This window comes from Mastomys coucha, unplaced genomic scaffold (genome assembly GCF_008632895.1).
Source record: "Mastomys coucha isolate ucsf_1 unplaced genomic scaffold, UCSF_Mcou_1 pScaffold22, whole genome shotgun sequence".
NCBI lineage: Eukaryota > Metazoa > Chordata > Mammalia > Rodentia > Muridae > Mastomys > Mastomys coucha.
This window is the reverse complement of record NW_022196905.1, coordinates 21,446,536-21,466,302: the sequence shown is the minus strand read 5'-3', so window position 1 is coordinate 21,466,302 and position 19,767 is coordinate 21,446,536. Positions and strand designations below refer to the sequence as shown.

Sequence of the window (19,767 nt, the reverse complement as noted above, 5' to 3'; positions counted from 1 at the left end):
AAAAAAAAGGCCCCCACATGGTCTCTTTATTTTGCTCACAGTGCCCCCTCCTGGCATAATCTATGCACCTGTTCATAAGGAAGAACTAAACTGTCAAAGTAGAAGCTAACTGTGGCTTTGGAAAATGGGACTCAGAAACTACCATGTAGTTTCTCTAGAGCTGCGGCGGTCCTGGGATTATTGAGCCATGGCAAGTTCACGTACTGGGGCTTCTAGACGTACCTTGTTAAAGAGTAATAAGAATAAAGGGAATAACATCTGTGAGTCACCATCTAGCAGGGTGTCAGTGTTCCTCTATCTTACAGAATCTAAAAATATGTCCTTAAAGCAAGAAGGTGAAATGGATTTTTACTAATGTTCTCTCCTGCCAAAAATGTAATAAATATATTGACATAAAACCAAATGAGAACCAAAGGCAACAGATTCATAAAAATGCTATAGAAATGAGTATTAAAATATTCCTTACAGAAGAAAAAGGAAACCCTGGAATGTGTAGAGTTGTTATACTCTCTGTCACTAGAAAGGAAGCAATAATAAATCACATTGCCAGAGACAAACTGGCTTGAAGAAACTGCCCAGTTGGTAACTTTCACTGACAAAAGAAAAGAATAAGTGTATCCACTTGTTTCCTTGGGCATCTGAATCTCAGAGGTGTCAAGACCCCAAAAAAGGTACCCAGTGTGTCAGATGCATGGAAGTGTGCCTCTGCCTTAAACTGGTCCCTTGCTCAGTGTTTCTTTATGATGCAAATCTGTTGCAATTAAAAGCAGGGGAAAAAAAAAACCCAAACTACCCAACAAACACCTGAGAGCTTGGCAGAGAAGCACACTTTGAAATTGGGTATCAGGAATCATGAATTGTGACTGTAGCCTTTGGTTGAAGAACACTGATATTTTTCTGCAGAATAGATGGTTATGGCCTTCTTGAGCCAAGAACTTCTTTCACTGTTGACCCCAAATGAGATGCCAAGCACTGACCACAGTCTGCAAATGGAGCCCTCTGTTAACATGGGTAGTTAGACAGCCTTCCACAGACTTCACACGCAGGCTGCGATGAAGACCTTTGTCTAGGCATAGTCTTGGATAGGTGAAGTTGAGGGAAGGTATGGGTAGAGCATCTAGAGGGCTCCCCCTTCTGGAATACAGTGAAGGAAATGGATTCTGGAACCCTGAGCTTGAAGTTGTCACTGGGTATGAGTGTAATGGCCATGACTTGATGCAACACTCCCTAGGTCTGCAACAGCCCCCCAAACCTCCTACCTTGTAAATGCCTTCCGGATGGCATGATTGAGAGAATATTCACCTGGGTAGAATCTTCCATATGCTATAAACAAAAGCAGCAGTAGCATGATGCTGTGCATGGTCACATCTCTGAGAAGAGAGATTGAAGAGTTAGCATCCTTGGAGACCTTGTGTGTCCACATACCTATTTCCCTCACAGAAAGTATTTTAGGGAGCAGGGCATCTATGTCCTGTTTGGGATGTACTTGTATAAGGCATGAGATGGACTCAATGCTAGGTTTATTCTTTGTACTTTTAAAAGACTCTTTCCTAGTTTTTATTAGTTCTTTGAAAACTTCACACAAAGTACTTTGATTATATTCACTACCTCACCCAGCTCCTTCTAGATCCACCCACCTGCCCTACTCATTCAATTTTGTGTCTTTATTGTTTTTTTTTTTTTTTAACCAATCAAGTATAATTTGTGCTGCCCTATGCTCTGCAATACATGGTCTTCCACTGGAGCTTGGTCAACCTACCCTGGCCACACCTTTAACGAAAACCGTCTCTCTCTCTCCCACCAGCTATCAACCACCAATAGCTCCTTAGCTTGGGATGGGATTTCAACATCTCTGTATTGGTTTTGTTCTTTTATGTTATCAACATCCAGCTTTCCCAGTCCCATTTTGAAAAGCCTATTCATTTGTACACCGAATTGCCTTAATGTTTTTGCCAATAAAACTGCTTGGGCCTAATCATTGGCCGTTTCTGGGCTCTCTCTTCTGTTCCACTGATCTAGGTGTCTATTTCATTGGTCTGTGATTTACTGTTCACATTGAAGACTACAGGATTTTGGTATTTCTGAGCTAGAATCCACGTTGCCTTTCTCTCAGGCTATAAACAATTCTCTTCGAGGAGAGCAGCAATGAGAAAAGTAGACAACCATGCAATTGCTTGCGTGCCCTATCCCATAGCGAGTCATTAATCTGCAGAATGACAGACATCTGATGTACACTGATGTAGGCACTGGTGTGTTCCCACTGCTTTCAGGCTACATTTCAATCTTTGGAGATTGATTCCTAACTCTCCTGACTGTTGTATGCATTGCCCACTGAGATGATGACACCACAGCCATCAGTGTATTTTGCTCTGTTGAAGAGCGGAGTGTCGAATCTTACAAAGGATAATGGCTCTTGATGCTTAAGTTGACTATTAGCTACTTTTCTAAATTCTTTTACTGCCTATTTATTTGTTTGTTTGTTTTTATTTTATTTTATTTTTTTGTGGGATTTGCCCTGACTTCTACTAATGACATCTACAAAAAGAGTAACCTTTGTCCCCTTCTGAACCTGTAGTCTCTAGCTGTGTTCTTGGGTGTCAACCTTGGTGTGGACACTGTCCGTGGCCCTCTCAGCACTAGGATTTGACCTGGGAGCTGGATTTCTCAGCTCTGCTCTGCTCAGCTAAGCAAGCCCTGTGTTGCATCAGCTACCCAGTGTTCCAGACATTACACACACCTGTGAAGTGTGGTTATGTAGGAGCATAGTCCCGGGGTGACCCCTCATGAGCTCCAGGTCCCCCTGTTCTCAAACACCCAGATACCTACAGTTCCCTTCATGTCCTGGTCTTGATCAGTGCAGTGGGTACTACAGGGCACTGGCTACCCAGTGCTTAGTGTACCTGTGTGATTTCAAGGTGTAAGAATGTGTGTGTGTGCGTGTGATTTAGGTCTGCCGTTCATGTTTTTGGTGGGTTTAGTTCATGGTACCATCCCTGTTTTATGGGCAGTCTGAACAAATTTAAAAGTCTTTGTCAGTACCTCATCTTTTCAGAATTTCTTTTTCACTCACTTTAAATTTGACATCTTTGGGAAAGAACCTGTCTTAGGACCTGTTCTTTACTTAAGGGAGCTGAGTATATGTGGTGATGAGGAAGGATTTTCAAGAGAGACAATAAACTGGAGGTGACACTGCATACTTTAATGACATCATTGTAGGAAAAATACCTGGAGCTTCTTGATTTTTGATGGATTCAAGAAACCTAGAATCTAGAATCCAGAACTGGGAGACATGCATGGACTAGTCCTTGCAGAAGGTTCCTCCAGGAAGTGCTATTAGTAACTACCACAGATGGGGGGCAGGGGAACGGGTACCACTGACAAAGAAGCATGACTGAAGTCGAATTTGGAGAAGTTTGTCTCAGTATCATAGTTACTAAGTTTGAAGCTTTATCTAAAAATTTGAAGTGGACTTTGTGCTGATCTCCAGAACATGTCTGTGTAAACTGTACTGTTGACTTACTTTAAAATACTGGTTCCTGGGCTCAATCAATGCCTGTGGAAAGGTACAACATCTGCTCTTGGATTTTTATAGCCCTGTAACCAACTGGAGGAGCAGAATGCCAGGTCTGGTGCTGGGCATAGTGCCTTCGAGTCTGCATGGCTGTTGGAGCTGAGGTCAGAGCTCTGAGCAATGGGTTATAGCCAGAATGCTTTCCTTCCTCCAGAGCAGTCTCTGTCCCTCACCCTCTGGCACCGGCTGAAACACGGGAAAGGATTTTCCCAAGAGCAGGGTCTCTTATTATTCCCTCTAAAAGGAAGGCAGGGCCAGAGGAAGTCCATTGTATTCTGGCCTACACCTACCTCAGGGCTGCCTGCATGAGGCTCTCTCTCCTTAGTCTCTCCCTGGTCACTCTGAACTTGGCCCTGGATGGTGTCTGAGCCCAGCGCAGTTGGCGCTCTCGCTGTCGGGCAGCCAAGACCTGTGACGGAAGGGGAGCACCATGATACTGGGGTCAGCATTGGAGAAAGAGAGGCTTTTGGCGTCCCTGCCAACCCAAGGGCTGTCATCATTGCTCTCTGCATTGCGTTCAGGGAACAAAGAGGGACTTTGTGCATTTAACACACACTGTGTTGTTGGAGAGGTGATGCAAGATGAAGTAGACACATTTAAAAACTCTGCTCATGTCCCAGGCCAGCTCTTCTGGCAAGGATTGCATCTGGGCCTTTAGAAAGCATAGCTTCAGAGGAGAGACATGCTCACTGCTGCCCAGTCAGTCACAGGGGCAATTGCCTTTGGTATTTGCATAGTAGTTCCTGTTAGAGACCTTCAAAGACTGGAAAACTGATTTTAAAGCAGTTTGTTTTAACATGAAGGATCTTTGTTTTGTTTGCCTTGTGTAATAAAAGAACTATTGCTTCCATGTTGTAGCTATGTGTGTTCATGGGCAGGACTAACAGTAGCTAAGAGGCAAACCCATGGGAAATAGTCACCCATTCATTTCTCACTCATCTGCTTAGCCATTCTAGGCACGTTCAGGGAGCAGCCCCTGGGCCCCTCAGTCCTTCCGCCCAGAGCTGCTGGGCTTCTAAGAAATAAAGAGCAAAAGCTGTAAAGTGAAGCTTGGGGGTTGTGGTTCAGATATGCCTTATGTACTGAGGACTGTGCACTGTGGCTGGGTGCCTGGGAGACTCAGCAGGCAGAGCATCAGGATTTTAAGGTGATGGCAGACACAGGGTTGGAGGGTCAAGCCTGATGAGGACTGAGCTCCTCAAAGGCTTCTTGGTTCTGAGATTAGAACCACACTGTGGTCTCCGGGTTTGACCCAGTTGCCAGTGCTGACAGAGTAAGAGAGCCTTGGAGGAAGGAAGCCTGCAGGTATCTAGAGAATTGGTGTTGAAGGATGGTTTCAGAAGGCAGGAAACTGTGGGCCTATGGTTGGGATGTGGAGACTGCTAGTGTCCTTGTGAAAGTGAGGGAGAGAGAGGAAGGCTGTACATTTCCAATGAGTGCATTGAAAAGCAAATGATCTAGAAGTTCTGAAACTGTGGCCAGAAATTAGATTTTTCATTAGCCTCTAGAGTTTCTTTTTCTTTTTCTTTTCTTTTTTTTTTTACAATTTAAAAATTTTTAATGACTCCTATTTATTTAAGTATTTATTTAATGTGCATTGGTGTTTTGCCTATGTGTATATCTGTGTGAGGGTGTCAGATTCTCCTGGAACTGGAGTTATAGACAGTTGAGAGCTGCCATTTTGTGTTGGGAATTAAATCACAGTCCTTTGGAAGAGCAGCCAGTTCTCTTAACTGCTGAGCCATCAGCAAATGTAGTCTCTACATTTTAAAGAAAGAAGCATAAGAAATTCACACATACACACATTCACACACACTCACACACACTCATACATGCACATATACCATACATAATACACAAACATACACAAACACACACAGATACACACATAGACACACACATATATACTACAAACCATACACACATATACCATACATAACACAAAACATACACAAACACACACAGATACACAGATACACACACACACACACACACACACACACACACAGTGGGGCTCCAAAAGCACAGCTAAATTTGAACTAAGGTCTGAGTTCCCATCTTCATGGTGGGAACAGAGCAGTTCCGAGCGCTCTCCCTTCTGCTCACCCTTGCAGCCTCCTCAGCACTGTCAGGACTATAGGAGATAGGAGACAGAGAAATGCGGGTCCTGGAACGTTCTTCCAATTCCAAATCCAGACCCTTGGTCGCATCTCGTAAAGACTCAGTAAAAAACTCGCTGTCATGTTTCCGTTTCCAAGCAAAGGCCAGTGCTGCCAAGGAGATCTGGAAGAGAGGTGCCCAGCACCAGTGTCTGTTTGTGCCCCTCCCACAGAGCAATCTTCCTGGTCTTGCACTGACAGCTGACTTTATCTCACTTAAAAATAGATACCAGAAGCTGCTACCTTGAAATCCCTAGTACCTAGTCACCAGGTGTGGCCTTCACCAAGAGACTTGCTTGGGACTTCTAGGGAACAGATTCATAAACTGAAAATGGAAGCAAAGTGGTTCATCTCTTTTGAGATTTTTAAAAATAAGGATTCTGAATACCAGGTTGAGATGGAGCTTCTCAGCCCAGGGCCTGGTACCCTGTGATCCCTCTCCTCCCTGGTCCCACACTGAGGAAGGCACCGCCACCACAGTGGGGTTTCTTACCATGAGTGGCTGGGTGATGAATGCACAGCAGACCAGAGAGAGAAGCAGCAGGTGTAACCACCACATACACTGCGCTGGCACAAACCTGCCCAGGAGAGGGGTCATCAGCACCTTCACGGGAGTAAGCTACCCATGAAGTCAGTTACAGCCAGAGGCAACGATGCCTTCACTGCTGGGAGACATGGGGGTGCTTGAGGAGGAGCTCTGGGATCTGCACCAGGTCTATCTGCCCATCAAAGCAGAGTCCATCCCTGTTGAGGGGACACCAACCTTCCTGAAACTTCCCAGGACCGAGAGTAAGAGAGCCTGAAGCCAAGACAGGACAGATCACAGCTGAGGAGTTGGGAAATGTAGGCGATGGAGGTGTGAACACTTGGTATTTTATCCCCATGACCCTGGATTAGACATGCCCAATGTCCATTTTTTACAGATAAGTAAACTGAAGTGTGAAGAAACTTCTAGTGCCTGTCCTGTCCTCACACAGTGGCCAGCAATGCAGTTGGGAGAAGGGATACTGTCAGGAAGAAAGGGTCTTGGGTGGCTACCCTTCTCATGGGTTAGGAACATGGTGTGGGCTTCTCCAGAACCACAAGGGGGTGGCCCTCCAGTCTTTAGTGGTGGCCCAAACTACAAAGGAGCCAGATGAAGAGGGATGAATAGGAAGGACTGGTTAGGATCTATGACGTATGCACCATAGCCAAGCTCAATGTTATACATTTTCCACCCCAAACAACACTAGACAACAGATGGCTGACTTTGTACAGTATCAGAGTCTTTCCTCTAATAAGCTTAGAGGCAGAGTGTCCCTCCCCCCTGTTAATCCCCTGCCATGCTTTATGTTTCGTATCCAGTACTCTGTCTAGATAGAGCTTCTGTTGAAGGCCAAGTGACCCTTTTGGGTTTGTATATGACTAATTCACCTTCAGAAGGGATGGAGTAAGGGAAAAAATAGTGACATTGGTAACTGAATGAGTTCTGCGAAACACATGAGTCTCTTCACAGATCTTAGACATCTATCAAGCACCTTAGGAGACCTAAAGCCTTCAGTACTCACCTGTAGCCTAGGAATCCTGTCCCCAAACTACAGGCCAGGGAAGCTGACCCAGAGATGGCCCAGGCCACAGAGCTTGACCAGCGCAGACAGAGCCTTGAATGCTGGGGTTCAAGTTCTTCAAAACCACTGCTGGGAGCTAAGGAGGTGTGAGATGGAGAACAGCAGGTTAGCAGACCTTGTCATTCCCAACCACAATGTGATAGGGGCTTGTCACCTTGGCTGCTCCACAGGTGACCAGGTATATGGTCACACACTAACTGAAGTGCTTCTGTAATGAAGATCCAGGGAGGACAATAACCTTTGAATCAGTGGGCCGAGCAAAGCAGATAGCCCTCCCCACGTGGGTGGACCTCATTCAGTCAGCTAAAGTCTAAACAGAACAAGTGGCACAGAGGGAGCTCCTCGGGATGATGATCTTGGAACTGGACATTGGTCTTTGCCTGCAGAGCAGAGGTAGCAGTGGGAAATGAGGAATGGAGATGGCTGATAGAGCTGGGTCACCTGAGCTCTATGTACTTTCTCTACAAGTTCTTCAGTGATCTTCTCATTTCTGTGTCCTGGCTTCAAAGCCTATCTCTTTGCCCAGCATATATGGCTATGAATCTTTGGACAGCCTGCCAGCATTGCTGCTGCCTCTATCATCATGCCTAGCTGAGTGCTCATTTACACATAGACATGACCTTTCCTTCTCTCCTAGTGTGTCCTGTAGACCGGGCAGAGCTGACCACTTGGTGACCACGGTCTATACAGCAGTGCCCACCTTCTGCCCAAAGCCTCTGTTGACTATCTGTCCACACAGCATGTGGCCACAGAGACCTGAAGTAATCCTCTGATATTTCTAAGCCAGGTTAATCAGGCCCTTCCATCCCAATGATCAGACCAGATGACATCATTTCCTGGTACCCAGGTTCCAGTGGGACTCACCCCTGACTCTGTGGAATGGCCTTCCCTATTATCTCCCCTCCTCTTCCAGCTCAGTCACCATCTGCCATAGTTTGAAACTGAAGCTGACACTCTATTATGGAAGGGTCTCATGGTGCCTTTTAAGACGGATTGCATCAAGCTTGTAAACCAGACTCACCAGGATTGGACTGAAGCCAAATGTTATGGTTTTAGATAGGCCTGGGTCCATACCCATGCTTGGATTTTAGAGGAGACCAAAATGGTTAATGTCATTTGGACCAAGTATATTCTGCTTGTGCTGCCTCTCCAGATGTGTACAGACCACTGGTTTGTCAGCCGGGACAGGGGCTACTCAGTACAGTCATAGGGTGATGTCACCTTGTGAACTGGGAGGAGGGTAGTAGCTCTTGTCCCTCAGAGCAAGATGTTTATCCCTGCAGGCCTCCAGTGGAAACAGTGAACCGACCACACCACTGCTGTTGGCTGCTATCCTCCAAGCTTGGTCAGTCCCAGGAAAAAGGTCTGATAGGGGATGCTGAAATTATGACAAGGTTAGGCCAGGTCAATGCCAATTTTTCTGCTGTGTCTGAAACACTAGTGCCTGTTGTAGCCAACTCTGAGGACAAGCATGGTCAGACAGGGTCAAACACAGGCCTCAGATGGCTTGTGAAGGATGTCATTTTCTGCCTCTGGCCTAGGTCCCTTGTTTCTAATCTCCAGTTCCATCTTCCCACCATGGGGCCAATGCTGGTGGCCTCTAGGCAGCTCCAGGCAGTCAGGTTATTAGGCTACAAAGCCCACTAGAGGAAGAAAGGTTGGAGGGGGAGGGCTAGAGTGAGGCCTGAGAGTGCCTTACCTAGCAACAGGTGCTGTGAGCTATGGAACAGAGTAAACCATTGCCTGGAGCATGGAAACCAGGATCCAGCTATTCACTGGACTCAACCATGGCCAGGCCACAGCCAAAGGCAGACATCAGTGAAATCCAAGTTTTAGCCTTTGAATGAAAATGGCCCCATAGGCCCATAGTAAATGTCACTATCAGGAGGTGTAGCCTTGTTGGAGTAGGTGTGGTGTTGTTGGAGGAAGTGCATCACTAGGGGTGGTCTTTGGGGTCTGAGATGCTTAAGCCAGGCCTAGTGTGTCTCACTCTTTTCCTGCTGCCTGTGGATCCACATGTAGAACTCTCAGCTCCTTCTCTAGCACCATGTCTGCCTGCACACTACCATGCTTCCCACCATGACAATAATGGACTAAACTTCTGAATTGTAAGCCAGTCCCAGTTAAATGTTTTCCTTTCTAAGAGTTGCCATGGTCATGGTGTCTCTTCACAGCAATGGAAACCCTGACTAAGATAGCATCTTATGCTATAGAATTAGCAACTGTATGCCATGAGACTTACTGGTGAAGGCTGCCTTGAATCTGGTCCCCCAGTGGGATGAGGGCCTGATGGGGAGAAAAAGCAAATGTAAGACTCTGAACTAGGCATAGCTGTGGCAGGCACTACAGGAGACACTTCTCTCTTGTCCCCATCAAGGTGACCCTGAGAGACCAGGCAGGGCTGAGATGAAGATTCATGATGTCTCCATCCTGATATGGGCCTGGACCAGCCCTCAACCACCCAGAGCTACTCACCAGAAGCCACAGAGCCAGAGAAAATTGTGTAGGTAAAAATTTAAAAGAGCCATCAGAGGAAAGAGTGATGCATGTGGCCAGACAAGGTTTGCAAAAGGTGATTAGTGAAGAACAGGATCTGGGGGAAGGAATTTGTTCCCCACACAGCCATGCTTTCTTGCCATGGGATGAATGGCTACCACTCATAGTATTTTGGAAATGGTGGTTACAAGATTATTGACTACAAGGGATGATGGTCCAAGAAAAAAAGTTATTTTAAATATATCTGGTGATACTTATTTTCAATGAACAAGACAAACAGAAAACACTAGCCCCGGGACCAGTGTAGCTTCTAATTTTAGTTTGCCATACCCTGAGGTGTCTCTGTCTTCACTCCTCTTAGAGGCCACTGTGGCGAAGCCCGTAGATGACCTCTGGCTTCCTGTGAAGGAAAGATGTTGGCTGGTAGGGACATCTCACAATAGTGGTGGTGGTGGGGTCTCCTCAGGAGCCCAGGGCCACACAGTTGCAGTACCTTGCTGTACCTGAAGAGCAGTGACAGGAGCTGTACAGCTGGACAGGCCAGGAGAGTGCACAGCAGAGCCAGACTAAAGGATTCCAGAGTGAGAGCCGTGGGACCCACATCCAAGGGGCGCTGCAATGGTTCAAATACATGGCAGTTATGTCCCTTGACTCCAATGCACAGAATTCCAAATGTGTTCAATGAGTATGACTCCTGTTTAGCTAAATCCCTTTCTCCCCGAAGCCTTGCCTCCGCTAAAGGGGTTGAGCAAAAACAAAATATGTTTTTCCTCCTAGACACATCTTGTGAGCTGAACACATGCTTGCCAAACACCTACGAGATCTGTGCTCAGGGGATTAAGTCCTGACAGCAGTCCCAAAGGGAGGTGCCAAGATGTTCAGTATGCTCCCAGCAGAGGAGGAGATGACATCCTGGATCAGACCACAGAAGGCCCCCAGGGAAGCTGAGCTCCCCAGAGAGCATAGCAGGTCCCCACTTGTCACTTGATGACATTTCTTCACCATCGTTTGTTTATTTGTGTGAGGATAGTGTGTATAGACTCAAATATGTTCTACCAACATATTATTGTATTTTAAAATTCTGTGTATTTAAGTGTGGTCATATCTGCTGCCACATAAAGAATTCACCACACCTTGTTGTCCTAGGAGAGATGACAGAACTCAATCTTGACACAGCTACTGTTATTGTATTGTCTAGCTGTCTGGAGGACCATGTGAACCTGGGGGCTGGCCTTATGAATGATCATGAATTTATCATAGGAAAGATGGTTAGGTTGGAGAGGTGGCTCAATAATTAAGAACATGTATTACTCTTGCAGAGGATCCTAGTTCATTTCCTAACATCCACATCAGGTAGCTCATGAATAATCTGTCATTACAGCCACAAGTGTTCTGACCCCTCTTTTGGACTAATGTACCTATATTCATAAGTTTATACTCTCATCTTCCTTGAAACACATGTACACATAATAAAAATAATGAAAATAGATATTCAAAAAAGATTAGCTTGTTTCCCCTTACCCTGAATATCATGTGTGGAACCCAGGGTGTGAATTCCCACAGAGAAGCAGTCTGTTGAGGACTTGTAGACCCTCCCAGCTCTGATACCAGCCATGGTACCTGCTGGAGTGTGTGATTCAGGATCCAGCTATTCATTGGATCCAACCATGGCCAGGCTACAGACACAGGAAGATATCAGTGAAATCCAGGTTTTAGTATCTGTAGATGTTTGAATGAAAATGGCCTCCTAGGCCCACGGTAAGTGTCACTATAAGGAGGTGTGGCCTTGTAGGTGTGGTGTTGTTGGAGGAAGTGCATTACTAGGGGTGGGCTTTGGAGTCTCAGATGCTCAAGCCAAGCCTAGTGTGTCTCACTCTCTTCCTGCTGCCTGTGGATCCACATGTAGAACTCTCAGCTACCTCTCCACTCAGCACACTGCTAGATTGTTCCCCCTAGCTTAAGCCCTTCTCCTGGAGCTCTGAGTTTTGCTTGTTAAAAGAACAGACCCTGTGCCTGAGATTAGGAAGATACTGCTGGAAAATTGCTGCCTCCCACCTGTTCATGGCCTTGAACAGTGACCAGGGCAGTGAGGCACGAGTAGACACACAGCAGGCAGAAGGACACGGCAAGCCGCTGTGTGTGTAGGTAGCTGCTGGATGGGGGTTGACTGTACAGTGAGAACCAGATGTGGAAATCCTCCAGGTACTCCGTGAACTTTGAATAGAAAAGCTGAAACAGAAACCACAGGTGTTTCCCAGACACAAACAAGTTCGAGCTGAGTGAAGCCCTGACTTTTTTTTTTTTTTTTTGACAGGGTTTCTCTGTGTAGCGCTGGTTGTCCTGGAACTCACTTTGCAGACCAGGCTGGTCTTGAACTCAGAAATCTACCTGCCTCTGCCTCCCGAGTGCTGGGATTAAAGGCATGCGCCACTACTGCCCGGCCATTTCTTGCCTTTTATTTTTCAAGCTGGAAGCTGGATGCTTCCTGGCTACTGGGTTGGTGCAGGTAGATGCCTCTTGTGGTAACTTGTTCTGTCTCCTTCCTTCCCACCCACCACCTCTTCAGCAGTATCTCACTGGGTCACACATTTACCTCCTGCTGATGCTTCTGAAGCTTTAGTACCAATTAGCTCTCTGCTTCACTCATGCTAGCTCACAGAGACCTCCTGTCTGTGGCTCCCACCATTTCTTTCCTTTCTGTTCTCAAAGGACTTCCTAGATATCCCCGTTCTTAGCATTTCCCCCAGAAACCAGTCACATTTTATCTGGGCACCAGCTCTGGGTGCACTGAGGCCTGGGACTGACCTGCTTTCTACTCAGTATTACAAGGTCTACTGCTCATCAGGCCATGATATCTTGTGGAATTTCACTGGATTTAGAAAATTTCCATGAAACTTAAATAATATTTGGTGTTAAGCAGTCTAGAAAAGAACTATTTGTGGACAGAACTGGTATTATGAATATAATCAGGATAATCAACACACACCAACAAAACAGGTTTAATTGACTGAGGATATATCTTCTGCATATAAATACCCAGGTGACCATTGATTCCAGGGATCCAGCCATGTGTGTGCAGGGATGATGTAATCAGTCAAGTTATATTTCTCACTTAAAGTTTTCAAGCTCAGTAGCTGGAGAAATAACTATGGAGATTGCTATCGAAGTGATGTTACAGTTAAGCTGAGCTTCTAGTTTATAGTGCTACATTTTTTTCTATATTCCATGGCTATTTGGAAATTATTGTTTCAAATTCATGTTAATTTACATTTAGCCATGCTTTATGCTAAATTGGCAATACCAGATACTCCTCAATCCAGTGACAATGGAAAGAACAAGACCCATTTATTGCTCAGGAAATGTCAGGTAGACAAGATGGCTCAGAAGGTAAAAGTGCTTGCTGTCAAGCTTGATGAGTTGAGTCCAATCCCCAGGACCCATGTGGTGGGAGGAGAGAATCAATTCTTGTAAGTTGTTCTCTAATCTTTACATGTGGACTGTGACACACACACACACACACACACACACACAAAACAAATGAATAAAAATGTTATGAAAATTAAAAAAAACATGTTTCTACAGAAACACAAGTCTCAAGGAAGTTAGGTGTCTCTTGTGATATTTTGCTGCAATAGAAATAAATGAAGGAAAACTGTGTCTGTGTCACAGGTAGCCGCAGCAAATAGCAGTGCACAGTGGCACTTTAAGTTATCTAAAATAATTCAGGGAGAGATTTATTCTAAAGCATGAACATAAAGTGTGAATGTTTGCAAATGGGCCAATGCCTATCAACAGGGAGTAAGTGGGAATATTCAGGAAACAAAAAGTTCACACTTGGTCTGTGAGATCACAGACAATTTTGTCACCTATTGGGACTTATCTACCATCTGATGTAGTCATGACATGTCTGTATTCTGTGACAGTGGAACTGTTTATGGCACACGGGCTAACAAGTCTTTAATTTGGGACCTCTCCGATGCTGCAGATTACCAGCAGCCAGAAGTGCTAGAAATTTATTATTGATGCAGATCAAAGAACCGCATTATGGTAAAGACAATACAGCGATCTTCAAACTGAAATGTCCCCTCCTGGAGGAGAAGGGCAGTGCTAAGACACAGGGAGCTCTCGAAACAAGAGCTTCACAAATATCCTCTCCAAGGTTAGGAAAACAGTAAACAATTGCCATGGAGAGGCTGGGGGCTGCCTGCAAGTAGGGAAGCACCCCAGGGATGCTGCATTAGTGGGTCACCACCCATGCTGGGGCGGGCTTTTTCTTGATGTAGCTTATGTTGAGTCAACCACACCCTTGTAAGTAATCTACAAACCAATCGGCTAACCAAGACAGGCTTGGATGTAATCATTTCAGTTCCTATCTGGGTGAACAGACTCTTCAGAAGTTACATGACATGGGTATCTTGACAGTTAATTACTTCATGTTGGGAAAATTCAAATCACAACTTTAGAAAGAAAAGCAAAAGTGGGCATCAAAGAATACCGGCCATTCTGGTTTTATATCACAGGTCACCTGCATGGAGCCTACCTTCCAGAAACTGAGACCATGGCTCAGGCAGAAGAATTCTCGTAATACACTACCGTTCCATTTGCTCACAGCCAGCCAGCACTGAGCAGAGAAGAACCAGGCTTGTCCTGAATATAGCTCCTTCACCATCACATGGCTGATGAACCAGCATGGAGAAGGTCCACTACTGTCATGCCAGAGGCGGATCTTCTGGAGCGGACCCAGTTGATTAGGCATGCTAGTGGCACACAGAAATGTCTTATCAGTCATGTGTATTCAATGCCTATTAAAAACCTCAGCAACTCTGACATGGCCCTTAGGGACAGTGGGATCCAATTAGCATTGTGACTAGTAGGAGCACACAGGACTACAGGATCTACTCTAATACCCCCTTTATCATCAGTTTAATTACTGTGGTTTCAGTTATCAAGAACAAATGAAAAATACAGAAAATTCTAGAAATGAACAATTCCTAAATTTTGAAGTTTCATTGCACTGTGTCCATAGAAACCTGCTCCAAAAAGACATTATAAATGAATTACAATAAATGCAAATTTTTTATGAGGAAAAATGACTTCAGTATTTTCATGTTTTCTAAGAGTTGGGTATTTATACTTCCACCTTGATAAATAAATCATCTCTCTTCCCATGACTCTCCTTCTTTGTGATGCCATGCACCATTGCTCTTCCAAATTTTGGGTGGTGGCACTAATCAATTAAATCAGGTTTTGTGACATTAAAAAAAAAATACTTATTCTAATAAACAAGCTTAGTAAGACTCCACTTTTCCCCCCGCCTTTATTCTCTACCCCCATGCTTAAGAACCATGCTAATCTATACCAAAGAGTAGACATATTTCATACATTAGGCATGCTTGTTATTCCAGCCCCCAGATGGCAGAGTCAGGAGGGCAAGTTCAAGGCCAGCTTGGTCTATATAGTGAATTCTAGACTTGCCATGGCTACATAGTGAGACCCTGCCTTAAGAAGACAAAAGCAAAACCAGAACCTTCTTGAAACTATAAGTATGTAAGCCAGTGATTATCACCCTTCCTATTCTGCTTTATCTTAGGGATGATGCTTGGAAAGCCAATGTTCTCAGTGCAGTGTCTTTGTGATACACTAATCTGACCAGACCCTTTCCCCAAACATATGATTGCATTAGTCATCGATACCTCAGAATGAAGGTGTGCCTGGAATTCCTTCCAAACAAGGGCTTCTCTGGACAGCAGAGTTCTTTGGTTTCTGAGCATCTATTTTCACCACATAGAACAATGAAAACCTTAAGACAGAAGCAGATATAAGAGCTAAAGATGTATCACAGAGGCTATAGGGTATTTCCTGGCCTCACTTCAGCTCAGTACTGGTGGGTCCTAGCACTTAGTCCGGCTGTGGGGCTTGCATGGCTTGCAGAGCCTTCACACCAAGGCTGACATCCTTCATTGTAGAGTCTCTTTGACTAGCCAGTTATTCACAAGCTTTTTCTAGAAGAATAGGCTCCCCTGTGAGATTCCTCTGCAGGGTAGGAGAACTCCATGGAGGGCAGCGTCTCATACCCTTGGCATGTTGGCAGGACACCTGAGTGGGGGGGGGGGGGCGGGGCTGGTGGGTAGGGTAGTGATGTCCACAAGGAGCACTCTAGGATAGCACACAGGATTGTGCTTATTGCTCTCGCTGGTATCTGTCACGCATGAATCTTCAGCTTTGGTGCAGTATCATTTTAAGCTTTCATGAAAAAAGTATTCATCTCTTGTCATTGAAATCCTGTCTGAGTCCAAAGTAATCTTCTCTGGGTAGTTACTGAATTTTTTTTATAAAATTAGCTTTCTGTTTTTAGACTTCTGGAATTAATTTTTTTGTACCTGTATCGAATGTCAAAGATTTAATATTGCTTTCTTTTGCAAGGTCTATGATCGCTCTGAGACATTTTGACATTCTCTTTGGTCTATAAGACCTAGACACACACCTGGGTAATTTCTAAGGTATCAAGCTGTCCTATAAGCCTATTGGTCAACCCTATAAGATACTACACTGTGATGGTTCATGCCTGGATGTCTGGGGGAGTCAATCGTGCTCTCTTTCAGATTGTTAGGTTTAATATTCTCCTGTGAACTAGTGTTCTCTTCCACATGAACTTTACAATCAGTAATTCCTGTTCCACAAGACATTTTTTCTGAACTTATAGCTTATTTCATTGGCTTTAATCTCTTTATGTCTTAGGTTTGTTATTGTTGTTGTTGGCAGTAGTGGTGGTGGTGGTGTGTGTGTATGTGTGTGTATGTGTGTGTATGTATGTGTTTACAGTAAAAAGATAACATGGTGGCTGAGTGTGGTGACATGCCTTTAACGCCAGCACTTGGGAAGAAGAGGCAGAAGTATCTCTGAGTTTGAGGCCAGCCTGATCTACTGAGCAAATTCCAGGCTAGCTGGGGTTATATAGTGAGATTCTGTATCAACAAACAGACAAATCGTTCAGCAAAACAAAATCAAAACCCCCTTTCCACCCTGCATGTCCCCAAAATGACTCAGGTGTGTTTCAAGGTCTTATAGATCAGAGAGCCTGTTCAGAAAAATGGCTAGGAGCAATCACAGTCCATGCAAAATAAAGTGAAACAAACTCCAATAAGACAAGTAACATGGATATAGGAATAGACCAATTCACATTATCATCATTATCCTCAGTCCTAAAAGATTTATTACAAGGGGAAATTAGTTTTGTTAGCCATTGCATAAAGATGTCTATTTATTTAGGTCTTTTATGAATATTGTGCCAATTCCTTCCCCATTGCTCCTATATGTGTTAGGTGAATTCACCTTCAGGTTCTCAATGTTCTGTGACTAGTAGGAGGACCTTGCTTCCCCTTACGTGCAATGAAAGTCACTGACTCCTGTGTGGATGAGTGGTATGTTCACCTCACCCCAGTCAGGAATCTAACAAGCTTGTCTAACTCATCGGGCCTAATTATTTTACATTGTTTTTGTAGAAACATATCAAGAGCACATAGATCTATCTTCTGGCTTCTAGGTGAGGCCATACTCCCCTGCCTTTAGTCCTATGGTTTCCATAAAGCAGACATGGTTTGGGGAGAAAAGTGGAGTATGTGTCAAGCACGCATGCAGACTTCCAGGTGTATTTGTAGGGGCACATTGCTAGCACGTGGCCCTGAGCCAGTTTGTTTCTGCCCCTGCAGACCTCTCTTCCATGGCCCACCTTGGCCTGTGTGCTTCCTAGGCTGCTAGGCTGGTCTCTGTCTTCCATCCTCCTACCACTTCCTCTTCCTCTCATCGTTCATCTGCTTCTCTAGGGAAGCCCTTAGCCTCAAACTCCCAACCTAGCCCAGTTCCCACTTAGCCCAAAAGCTAGTCTAGGAATTTCTTACTCCCTTCTTGCTAGATCCTTCTCTGGGTGGACCATGCATTTGGTATTAACTCAGAGGAACACAGCACAATTCTCAAAATCTCAGAGACTCATTCAGAAGAAAACCACCTCTGAAGCTGCTTTTTTACAGGAAAGTAGAAAGGGGAATGTGAGTCCTGGGGGCAGGAGGTGAGGGTCCTGCCTTTTGCCCTTACAAATATGGGGATCACCTCATTGTCGAGTCATACCATCAGACCCTCTACACCCTTAGACCTCACTAAAGGCTTTGCTAGGAGCTCACATTACCTTTGAGGTAAATCTGGCTGGTGACCGGAAGCCAGTGTCAATGACAATTGCATACAGCTGGTGGCCAGGCGGTGTCTCTTCTTCCAGAAAAATACAACCAGGGTTCTTTTTCTTATGACAATCTACACATCTGCTTTTACTCACCAAAAGTCCATAAAGAACCAAGAAAACTACACTGAAAATACCGGGGAGCAAGTTGTGTGGGTGACTGTAAACAAAAGAAGAGAAAGTAAGGCAATTATTCACGGGAACTGGCATTTGGGAAGGCGTATTAGTACTTTAAAAACTCACAAGCTCACCATCATGGACATACTTTCCAGTCACCTCATACTGGTTGAGTGGAAGGAGACTCTGAAAGCACAGAGTTGCCTGTGGCAAATGCCAGGCACCCCACAACCTACGCTGAAGTCACAAGGTGCCTGTGATGATCCAGCTGGGATGGTGGAGAGCTGCACTCAGCCAGGTCCAATGAACTTAGACTGGGAAATTGAAAAGGAGTGCCAGGGGAAGGGCATATGGCTCAGTGGTAGAGTACTAGCCTAGCAAATGTGAGGCTCTGGGTTTAATCCTGAGTCTGAATGAAAAAAAAAAGTGGAAAGAAAGAAGGATGTTCCTATGTGAGGCATGCTCTGTAATACTGATGTACCTTTCAGTTCTCCTCCTACTGTCTCCTAGCAGAGCAGGACAGAAGCTTGAGATGTTCCAGTGTGCCTCTTTTACATACTCATGTTCCCATGAGGTCGGCTGCTTGCTCTCCACTTGCAACTTACACTCACCTGGTCCCTGCTATTGATGCACCAAGTCTGCCTGGGAGAGCAAGCACCTAGCTGCCTCCTCTCTGCAGACCCACAGAGAGTCATCCATGTAAAGTCCCTCCAGCTGGAACCTTAGCATACGTGGGACATGGGCTTTCTCAGTATTTGACAAATTGTGGATGAACTATGCTGTGTGAGAATGCTGTCTTCCTGACTCTCCGGCCTCATTACTCTGACTCCACCTAAGAACTGATCCCCAGAGTTCTTCTTTCTCCCTCTAGAGCAGAACCAGAACCAGTTCACACTTGCTCTCAAGCACACATCATGAACTAACAGCCTCTGGTTCCAGCTCACCCTTTCTTTCCCTCCCTTATGTCCTGGAACCCCCCAGATGTGACCAGTGCTTTGGGTGACACTGCGTGCTACTTTCTGTCTATAGTAGCCGCATGTTGCACTCCTTGTTTCCTCACAAATAACACTGGTGTTGCAGAAACCAGGACCAGCACTACTGTACTCCAATCCCTGAGATTTTGCTGGCTGGAAATCTTCCCTGGTGTAGCATCCTTTCTTAGTAACTAACGATTTACTTGCTACCTATGGTGGTTTGAAGGAAAATGGCTCCTATAGGTTCATAAGAAGTGGCACTATTAGGAGGTGTGGCCTTGTTGGAGTAAGTGTGTCACTGGGGGTGGGCTTTGAGGCTTCAAATGCTCCAGCCAGGCCCAGTGTTGCTCTCTCTTTCTGCTACCTGCAGATCCAGATGTAGAACTCTCAGCTACCTCTCTAGCACCATGTCCACCATGCTTCTTGTCATGACAATAATGGACCAGACCTCTGAACTGTAAGCCAGCCCGAATTAAATACTTTCTTTATAAGAGTTTCGTGGTCATGGTGTCCCTTTACAGAAACAGAAAGATACTACGTATCAGGTCCACCAACTAACCTACTAAGTACTGTGCATAAGTGAAGTACAGTTTCATAGTCTACCAATGTAAGT

General features: G+C 45.1%; 1 protein-coding gene across 1 annotated transcript in view; it reads right to left on the bottom strand.

The window, feature by feature from the left end:
- Positions 1-19,767, bottom strand: part of Pkd1l1 (polycystin 1 like 1, transient receptor potential channel interacting) — a 143,369-nt gene that overhangs the window by 40,844 nt on the left and 82,758 nt on the right. The window contains exons 32-44 of the mRNA XM_031342475.1: positions 18,016-18,223; positions 15,527-15,633; positions 14,374-14,590; positions 11,889-12,062; positions 10,327-10,446; positions 10,164-10,233; positions 9,580-9,623; positions 8,559-8,715; positions 7,278-7,413; positions 6,224-6,308; positions 5,678-5,854; positions 3,862-3,980; positions 1,260-1,370 (exon numbers count right to left, since the gene is read on the bottom strand). Of these exons, the coding sequence (XP_031198335.1) occupies positions 1,260-1,370; positions 3,862-3,980; positions 5,678-5,854; positions 6,224-6,308; positions 7,278-7,413; positions 8,559-8,715; positions 9,580-9,623; positions 10,164-10,233; positions 10,327-10,446; positions 11,889-12,062; positions 14,374-14,590; positions 15,527-15,633; positions 18,016-18,223 (1,725 nt within the window). The remainder of the gene's footprint in view (positions 1-1,259; positions 1,371-3,861; positions 3,981-5,677; positions 5,855-6,223; positions 6,309-7,277; positions 7,414-8,558; positions 8,716-9,579; positions 9,624-10,163; positions 10,234-10,326; positions 10,447-11,888; positions 12,063-14,373; positions 14,591-15,526; positions 15,634-18,015; positions 18,224-19,767) is intronic.